Here is a 9,781-nt window from a genome sequence, read left to right as displayed (position 1 = left end):
AGAGATAAGGCAAACGCTAGCGTCTGTCTGAAGCTCTGAAGGTGTGGCCGAATAATTTGAGACAGACTCGTATACGGTGATGATGATTCGAAAACGCTTAATCAGTAATCAGAATAATATTACATATATATAATATATAATATATATACGTAGCTCGACCGCGGACGCGGTCTGACCAACAAATATGCGCATGCGCACTAACAGGCACATCTTTCTAAACGCGCGCGTTGCCGCGGCGCTATGTATCATCCTATTCTCACGTTCAACTTTTCGTTACATCCATTTTTATCTTTTTTATAATTTTTGTTTCTGGATTCATCATTTTTCGCCCTGTTACCGCAGCCGTTGAATTATACCTTCAATATCTGCCGCTAAGGAAAGATTCGCTGTAAAGCGGCAGCGAAGGGGTTACACGGAATATAGCTGATAGTTAGTTAATTAATTATTAATTTATATTAATTGATAATTAGTAATTAGTAATTAGTGCTGATATTAGTATAGCAACACGTGATTTTGAGCAGTAAAGTGAGTAAATTAGATTATAGCTTGATTTCATTTTTTCCATTTAGTTATTGCATGACATTACAACGGACCAAGCACATTTAAGAAATCCATGCCGACTAATTCCATACCGGATGTGAGTCTGTTTGCCATAGAGTTACAAATTATCGTACATGTCTAAGACGTTTTTGACATAGTTGCCTGACGAGCAGGTTTCTGTATAGACCAACTAGAACAACCTAGGCGACCAACCATCGTAACTGCAACGATGACGTGACTGTCGTAAGCTCAGGACACCGTGTTGGAAAACTGCCGATATTGAACGCGGACGGAAGCTCTCCGCATCTAGGCTAGCTGCTCATTACCTTCTTTTCTTCCTCGCAGGTAATGATTGGAGGAAGGAACCGAGAATATCTCAGCACAGGTGGCCAAAACAGGCGCGCGCTCGCCGGCTTCTTGTTTCCGCCTGTAAGGACGCAAGCAGACGCCATCGTTAATAGATTATCGATCTGGGGACGTGATCAGGGACAATACAAATGGAGAATAGACACTAGCTAATAACTTTAAGGGCATATTTATTAAAAGGATTGGAATGTATTGAAGATTAAAAATTAATCATCAAAAATAACAAGTTTATCTAGTATATATCGTGATGGTCAATGCTACATAGATGTAAGCAATAATACGTATTGTAGTACGTATATTGTGAATATCATTACTACGCATGCATTTCACAGCAGTGTTGTGCATACCTGTGACACAGCTGACTGCTACACCAATCAGTGTACATGCTATGACGCTGATCATCGCGTACCACATGTACGATATCCTGTACATATAATTTCCATTTGCGCTCTCTACTATACTCGGGTTTGTAGCTATAGCTGTCATCTGATTTACATCCCTAAATATAGCAAGAAATAAAAAACCTATGGTTAGACATAGCAAGTCCGCTAACATAATGTCATGAGACCAAACTCATCTACACCTATTTATTTTTCTTATTTATTTGTGAGATATAGCCTAGTCGTTTTAATGTACGGGAAAAATGAAACAGAACTGCTTTATATAAATGCCATGCATCGATACTACTCCAACTACTCGTACAATATGCGGATAAATGATCTAGCTACTATTGTATTAAATGATATGCACCTTCTTTTTCTAATAAAATTAATATGATACTAAAATAATGTCTTAATAACTATTTTATCCATTGACTAGTTAGTGTAATTCAAACGAACTAATAAATGGACTCCGGATCTACCATTTAACAGAACAAACAAGGTTTATACATAAATGGTAAATCTGCGGACAGAAAACTCCGCGTAATCACATATATACCAGTTGTCGGCCGTTGACAGGATGGGGGCAGAGGCGTTCATGACGTCACTGATGTTGCAGCCATGCGCAGACGTAGGCAGAAGGTCAGCAGTGTTCTGCAGTGTCATGCCTCCAAATCCGATCCAGAATATGATGGCCATTGAGCCAAGCAGTCCGGCTATGGCGCCCTGTATCCGCGTGTGAGCACAGCAAACAAAACGCTGTCAGAGTGCTAATTTGTGTGTATCTTCATTCGGTGCACGATGTGTGCGATGATGTACTAAACCATGGTAACCGCGTGGACGTGTTGGTAGAAAACGTTCTACATGTTATTTTTACATGCAAAATGCACGGAATTAAGACTACTCTGTTTGCACTGCGGTGAATTTATAGAGGGGTAATTAATTTCGTCAGGAGTGAACAATAATTAGGAGCCGCTATATATTATCGCAGGAAGTGAGATAATAGCAATAGAGATAACACCGCCCAAAACAAATATGAAAGCTGCTCTTTGTGGCATCATAAGCGTGCCAATGATCGACAGCTATAGCTGTGTTTATTGGTAAAACCAGGTTTGACGTTTGAAGCTATAACTACATAACGAGAAAGGTATCGATACACAGTAAAATGTGAGGACAGAGTTGGATGTTCACGCTATGTTCAAGATGTCATATTTTATTGGAATTTACGTAATAAATCATAAAGTAAATTTGTGCAATAGATATGTTTGAATTTCTTTGTGTTTCGAAGCGATGTCATACTCCTCTCTATTCATGCCATGCCCTGAATATTATAATTATATGTATAATTTTTAATTATTAACAATTATATAATTAATAAGTTCATATAAAATATTATAATCTATATATAATTCACTGCCTGATATTAGTTATATACGTCCGATAGTTGACTATAGGGCAAGAGCATACCTAATTGTAAACAGGGCCAAGAAGCGGCCACCCACCATCTCCTAATAAAAACCAAAGTTATCTGGCAAACAAGGAAAAAGGCAAAACGGTAACTTTCGCTTCGGAAAAGAATGCCGTCGATTTCGGGTCGAAATACGGGTGCGGGACATACGTCACTTACGCGGACTACTATGAGAGAATATGTTCTGAAATAAGATTACGATAATTACTAAAGTATGAGCTCATTAGTGTGTGTGTGTGTGTGTGTGTGTGTGTGTGTGTGTGTGCGTGCGCGTGCGCGTGCGCAAGTGTGCGTGCAGCGTGTGCGGTGCCGTGTAGCTGTGTGCGCAGTGTGCGTTGTGCGCACGGTGTGCGTGTGCGTGTGCGTGTGCGTGTACGTGTGCGCGCGTGTGTGTGTAAAAAGAGAGAGGGGAGGAGAGAGAGTGGGTGGTAGAGATAATAATAATAGAATAGATAAGATCAAAAGCTAATAGTACATTACTGTTATTAGCTCTTGTATATTATTAGCTCTTGATATGATACATTTGACAGAATAATTGAATGGCTGAGTAGGTTTGGTGGTTGAGTACGTACACATATTAACATGAATAAATTCATAGGAAAAGAAATAGCCTAAGCCAACAATTAATTAAGTAAAAAATGAAGTTAGTATATAAATAAATAAAATTGATATATAAATAGATAGATAGATAGATAGATAGACATATGGATGGATGGATGGAATGATGGATGTAAGGATGGATAGATGGATAGATATGTGGATCGATTGATCGATCGATCAATCGATCGCTTGATGGATTGATTAATAGATGGATGGATGGATGAATGGATAGATAGAGGGATGGATGGATAAATGGATGGATGGATGGGTGATAAATTGGTGGTAGATTGATGAGTAGATTGGTGGGTGGATAGATGGATAAATTGAAGGGTGGATGAATGGATGGATAAATAGGATGGATGGGTGGATGGATCGATCGATCGATCAAAGACTTGAATTATTGATTAATTAATGGATGGATAAATGGATGGATGGATAAATGTATGAATTGGTAAATGGATGGATGGATGGATAAATGGATGGATGGATAAATGTATGAAAATGGTAAAATGCGTATTGGATGGATGGATTAAATGGATGGAATGATAAATGGATGAATAGGATAATGGGTTTAAGGATGGCATGGATGGATGGGATGAATGGAATGGATGGATGGATGGATGGATGGATGGAGTGGATGGATGGATGGATGGATGGAAATGGATGGATAGATTGGATGGATGGATGGATGGATGAATGGATGGATGGATGGAATGGATGAATGGATGGATGGATGGATGGATAGAGGGAATGGAATGGATGGATGGATGGATGGATGATTGATGGAAAGGAATGGATGGATGATGGATGGATGGATGATGGATGGATGATGGATGGATGGATGTGATGGATGGATTGATGGAATGGATGATGGATAATGGATAGATGGATGAATGGATGGATGGAAATGGATGGATGGATGGATGATGGGATGGATGGATGGAAATGGATGGATGGATGGATGGATGGATGGATGGATGGATGGTATGGATGGAATGGATGGATGTGATGGATAGATTGGATAAGATTGGATGGATGGATGGAGTGGTATGGATGGATGGATGGATGGATGATGAATGGATGGAATGGATGGATAGGATGTATGGATGGATGGATGAATGGATGGATGGATGGATGGATGGATGGATGGATGGATGGATGGAATGGATGGATGGATGGATGGAACTGGATGGATTGGATGATGGAATGGATGGATGGATGGAATGGATGGATGGGGATGATGGATGCGACTGGATGGATGGATAGGATGGATGATGGATGATGGATAAATGGATGGAGAGATGGATAAATATATGGATAAATAGATAGGTGGATAAATGGATGGATGGATGGATAGATGGATTGATAGATTTATGGATTGATTGATGGATGGATTTATGGATGGATAGATGGATAAATTGAAGGATGGGTGGATGGATGGGATCGATTGATGGATGAATGGATAGATGGATAAATTGAAGGATGGGTGGATGGATGGATAGATTGATGGATGAATGGATGTATGGATTCATGGATGGATGTATGGATAAATGGATGGATGGATGGATAGATGGATGGATGAATGGATGGATGGATTGATGGATGGATAGATCGATAGATAGATCAATCGATCGATCAATAGATAGATGGATCGATGAATGGTTGGATGGATCGTTTCAGAGTGCTCGTGAAGTGTATATACCTCGATTATGCTGCCTCCAACTAGCTGCACGAGCAGAGCTAGGACGATGTTCAATGATCCGAAAAATAGCGCTAAAATGTCAAAGAATAGTTTAGAACGAAGAGTTTAGTTTATAGTTGTAGTTTTTAGCTACAGTTAATGATAGGTTCATAGTTCTATTTATAGTTATTGTTATGGTTATGGTTCTAGTTGTGATACGTTATATATGTATATATATATACTATATATATGAAATACATAAATGAAAATAAATAAATAATATATAATGTATATATATTATATATATATATAATAATGTGTGTGTGTGTGTGTGTTGTGTGTGTGTGTGTGGTGTGTGTGTGTGTGTGTGTGTGTATGTGTGTGTAATGTTGTGTGTGTGGTGTGTGTGTGTGTGGGTGTCGTGGTATGTGTGTGGTGTGTGCGTGCGTGTGCGCGCGCGCGTGCGTGCGTAGCGTGCAGTGCGTGGCCGTGCGTGCGTGCGTGTATGTGTGTGTGTGTGTTTTTGTGTGGTGTTGTGTGTGTGTGTGTGTGGTGCTGTGTGTGTGTGTGTGTCCACCCAATGCACCTTCGAACGCATGTAGCCGCTAACAGTGATTCGTCCAGCCGTCTCCCATGCCGAATAGCCGTAAGAATTGTTTCGCCAGGTCTTCTACGGACGACGCGCCGATAGAGAGTTAAACCCCGTGACGACACGTGCTGTGTGAATATTAAACGAACACAGTATTGTTATCACGGTCTGGGCGGCTGTCTGATACCTAGCTCTAGAAACCTGAAGGTTGCAAGCATTGTGGCATACATGGCCAATAGCTTTAACCCGAAGCCCAATCGGCCTGTAAGCAACCAAGAAAAGACTGGACCAAAGGCTTAACCCCGTGGGCGCATCACGTTAATTTACGCTGCGATAAACGAAGAGCCATGCACAACACGTCTAATGTATATTATAACTGCGCACGTCGTAGCATATAATTTGTATCAAACATATATATGTATTAATTGTATACTAACGCAAATAATCAATAATATTAAATACACTATAGCTAGAGAGAGAGAGAGAGAGAGAGAGAGAGAGAGATGTTGAAAAACCTGAGTGCAGCCGAGAAGCAGGAAGCGACAAAAAGACCGGGAAGTCCGCGGACAAAACCCAGCGTGTCCAGAACAAAATACGGCACCAACTAGAACAAAAGATGAATCATTCAATCATTAACAAATTATTGATTTTAAAATCTATTGATGCGCATAGTAAAGTCGTCATTGATTTATAGATCTTGCTTTTTAATTATTAGATTCCCGGCAAACCGGCAGTGGTCTCCTATGTAACGCCAGTTTGCTAACCTTAACTCCGAAATCGTCTTGTCCTTTAAATTTAAACAATATTGTTTACATATCTGACGTTGTAATTTGGACCTGGAATTATTTCATAATCGGACATGATGTTCACAGGATTAGAACACAGTGCGAGTATCACTAACAGATTTTCAGAAGCAATGATTACATAAGAAACGTATAATATAGAGATAGAGTAATAATATATAATATAATATCAGAAGTCGATCAATATTAATAGACTCCTGATAACATGTATGATAAGTATTATAGTATATAATATAGAGTCTCTATATTGTACAGTGCTGATAACATTACATCAGCACCCGTCCTCGTCAAACTACGAACGACAAGAGAGACACACTAGATTTAGAAATACAATGTTTTACAGCTGACTGCAGGGTCTATACCAAACTTGAGTTATACCAGATTTGAGGTATAGAATCGTCATGTTTAGTAGACAATTGAAGGGTTGACAGGTAAAATTTGAGGTGTGATTATTAGGAGTTGCGCTCAATCGTTATAAGTTGACTTACTACTCTCTGTTGATTTTATTGTGTGAATGCAGTGCCAGAGATGTAACTGCGGATTCGACAGAGCAATAAAGATCGTGAAAAACAGTCGATGTGCACACAACGAAGTACGCGCAATGCGATAAGTAGAAGCACATATTATGTTGACATAATCCAGCGGCCTGAGCAATACAGATTAACCAAAGATGAACTCATATGTGTGTTGGTGCGCTCTTATACGCGCATGCGCGTCATGCACGTGCGTGCGTGCGTGCGTGAGGGTAAGTGTTCGTGTGCACACATTACCTGGTCTTTTTTGTCGATGTTATGCGAGAGCATTGGATCACAGTCGTGGTACTTAGCGTAGGCCGCCAAGCCCATGAGCATAAGAAGCACTGTCGCTAATGTCCATAATGGGATATTCAGCCAAAGCGCACTGCAGAAAGTAGAATATATCTATAACAACTCAGCGCAGCATGTCAAATACTTACTCTTTGTTACAGGCGTGGATTCAGAGGCGGTGAGGAGAGAGAAAGGGTTGGGGATAATGGGGAGATATAGTAAAGGGAGGAAGAGGGGTAGGCTGAAGAGAGATGAAGATGTAAATAGAGAGAGAGGGAGGGCGCGAGGGAGAGGGAGAGAGAGAGAGAGTGTGTGTGTGAGAGAGAGAGAGAGAGAGAGAGAGAGAGAGAGCGAGACGAAGAGTGAGAGAGTGTGTGTGTGAGAAAGAGAGAGAGAGAGAGAGAGAGAGAGAGAGAGAGAGAGAGAGAGAGAGAGAGAGAGAGAGAGAGGGAGCTGAGAGCTTCTGAGAGTGGAATCAAGGCAGCTACGTTATCTGTATAGCTGCAATCACGGTTACATGGGTAACTGCTATTACAGTGAATGAAATATTAGATATTTAGAGAAGCATGGATTGCTAGAGCAGCCCTCTTACATAAATTGTTGCTTATATATATATATATACATACATATTGGTATGTCTGCACTTTTCGTTACATAAACATGCACATATTGACGGCTGTGTCTTCTTTCAGCCTGTATACTTACTACTTATGTATAATTACTACTGTATATTTACTACTTATGTATACTTACTACTGTATACTTACTACTTTGCTCGCTTGACAGTTCTGATACTGAGATATCGCTGCACCGTTGCCTGGTTAGTAGCGTATGTCGTGAGAGCAACAAAGGCGCCCCCTATGATCACGCTCCAAAACGTAGTGCGCGTAGTTGGGTCTGGATCCATACTGAAATACGCGTGGCATTCTGTGGTTGTCGGACGTATACGTGTACTACCGCATGCCCGCATTCACGTACGTCCGCGAGTACGCAAGAGCGCGCATGCATGTGACCGCGCATTAAATGAGTTTTAACACGTCGTAACGAGAATTAACAAGACTATCGTGAACGAATCCCGATTGTATCGCAATGATCAGGTCTGAACCATTGACTAACCGAAGAATACCAGGATCAGTGACCATATTAAGCGAGCCGTGGTACAATATTTATTTCCAGTAAAATTAATTTTAATAGTTCTTAATTAATGTTATCAGTGCGAAAATACATCCACTCACTTGCTATCGTCATCTGATTTATTTCTTTATTAAGGCAACACCAGATTCAATTATTTTTGACAGGATAAAATGATTAGTGTTGCGCCTGAAGGTTAAGTTGAACACGTTTCAAGCATGGTCACGATTATCGGCTACTTTTAGTACGCGCCTGTCAGCACTCACTTAAAAAAGATAAGACGCCCTCCCTCGTTAGAGATGCGAAAAACTTCGCCTGTGCCGCCGATGTCAACGGTTGCTTTCACAATAACGACGAGCAGCCCGACGAAGATGACTAGCATCTGAAAAGTGTCTGTCCATATGACCGCCTTCATTCCACCCTGCAGCAAACGATATGTGTATTAGATCTGTTCGCATCCTCGACACAATAAGTGCCCCCCGTCACCATGACAACACCGCGCTCACGTCACCATGGCAACGGCGCATTAACTACAGCTTGCAGCAGCGGCATTCGCACGTGAACATGGAAACGCGGCACACGCGCCACCACACAACAACGAGCGCGCGTCACCATGGCAATATGATGCCCGCGTCAGGGGATGCTACCGTTTAGTTTATTTGCAAGATAGTGTCGCTACTGTGTAAAATAGAATATAAGATTCCTGCTGGTCCCGGATGTTGATATAGTCAATGGGCGACAGCGTAATGTGTACTAAAGATTGATAAACACATATTCAGACACACTCTTTCTCTCTCTTTCCGTCTCTTTCGAATTCCTCTCTGTCACACACACCCACACACACACACACACACACACACACACACACACACACACACAGTGTGTGTGTGTGTGTGTGTGTGTGTGTGTGTGTGTGTGTGTGTGTGTGTGTGTGTGTGTGTGTGTGTGTGTGTGTGTGTGTGTGTGTGTGTGACACACACACACACACACACACACACACACACACACACACACACACACATATATATATATATATACGCCTATAGCTCACGTGTTAGCTCGTGGGAAGCAATTTAATTACGAGTTAAATCCAAAATTATTACCGACGGACGCGGTGACTTATGATAATATATTATACTCGCGTTGGCGCGCGCGAGACAGACTTTACAGACTTTACGACCCTGTTATGTTATTACGGCGAATAAAACATCTTACGCTAAAAATATCTCTTTACGTGGAGAATTTTGAAGACTCGCAGACGCCTAGTACTCTGACTAAACACTTAACGAATCCACGTGGTCCAACATTCGCGTGTGTGCGTGCATGTGTGTGTGTGTGTGTGTGTGTGTGTGTGTGTGTGTGTGTGTGTGTGTGTGTGTGTGTGTGTGTGTGTGTGTGTGTGTGTGTGTGTGTGTGT

At 41.2% G+C, this 9,781-nt stretch overlaps 2 protein-coding genes and 2 long non-coding RNA genes across 4 annotated transcripts in view; 1 reads left to right on the top strand and 3 right to left on the bottom strand.

The window, feature by feature from the left end:
- LOC106811945 (sodium-dependent multivitamin transporter-like) overlaps positions 1–2,759 on the bottom strand; it is a 6,044-nt gene extending 3,285 nt beyond the window's left edge. Inside the window, exons 1-4 of the mRNA XM_014815689.1 lie at positions 2,725–2,759; positions 1,846–2,012; positions 1,254–1,405; positions 860–967 (exon numbers count right to left, since the gene is read on the bottom strand). Of these exons, the coding sequence (XP_014671175.1) occupies positions 860–967; positions 1,254–1,405; positions 1,846–2,012; positions 2,725–2,751 (454 nt within the window). The 5' untranslated portion in view covers positions 2,752–2,759. The remainder of the gene's footprint in view (positions 1–859; positions 968–1,253; positions 1,406–1,845; positions 2,013–2,724) is intronic.
- LOC106811947 lies at positions 578–1,418 on the top strand. The gene is made up of 2 exons (XR_001394232.1): positions 578–637; positions 886–1,418. It is a non-coding gene; the product is annotated as an uncharacterized LOC106811947 (long non-coding RNA).
- Positions 2,760–2,778: 19 nt separating the features above from the next.
- On the bottom strand, positions 2,779–5,659 carry LOC106811946. The gene is made up of 3 exons (XR_001394231.1): positions 5,613–5,659; positions 5,057–5,127; positions 2,779–2,814 (listed from the first exon to the last, which is right to left on the bottom strand). It is a non-coding gene; the product is annotated as an uncharacterized LOC106811946 (long non-coding RNA).
- Positions 5,660–5,712: 53 nt separating this feature from the next.
- The window catches only part of LOC106811937 (sodium-coupled monocarboxylate transporter 1-like), an 8,937-nt gene continuing 4,868 nt past the window's right edge, over positions 5,713–9,781 (bottom strand). The window contains exons 3-7 of the mRNA XM_014815681.1: positions 8,631–8,785; positions 8,001–8,141; positions 7,198–7,327; positions 6,140–6,228; positions 5,713–5,752 (exon numbers count right to left, since the gene is read on the bottom strand). Coding sequence (XP_014671167.1) covers positions 5,731–5,752; positions 6,140–6,228; positions 7,198–7,327; positions 8,001–8,141; positions 8,631–8,785 — 537 coding nt within the window. The 3' untranslated portion in view covers positions 5,713–5,730. The remainder of the gene's footprint in view (positions 5,753–6,139; positions 6,229–7,197; positions 7,328–8,000; positions 8,142–8,630; positions 8,786–9,781) is intronic.

Source organism: Priapulus caudatus, unplaced genomic scaffold, assembly GCF_000485595.1.
Source record: "Priapulus caudatus unplaced genomic scaffold, Priapulus_caudatus-5.0.1 Scaffold593, whole genome shotgun sequence".
NCBI lineage: Eukaryota > Metazoa > Priapulida > Priapulimorpha > Priapulimorphida > Priapulidae > Priapulus > Priapulus caudatus.
Note: the sequence above shows the minus strand (reverse complement) of the source record. Positions and strands in the feature narration are given on the sequence as shown.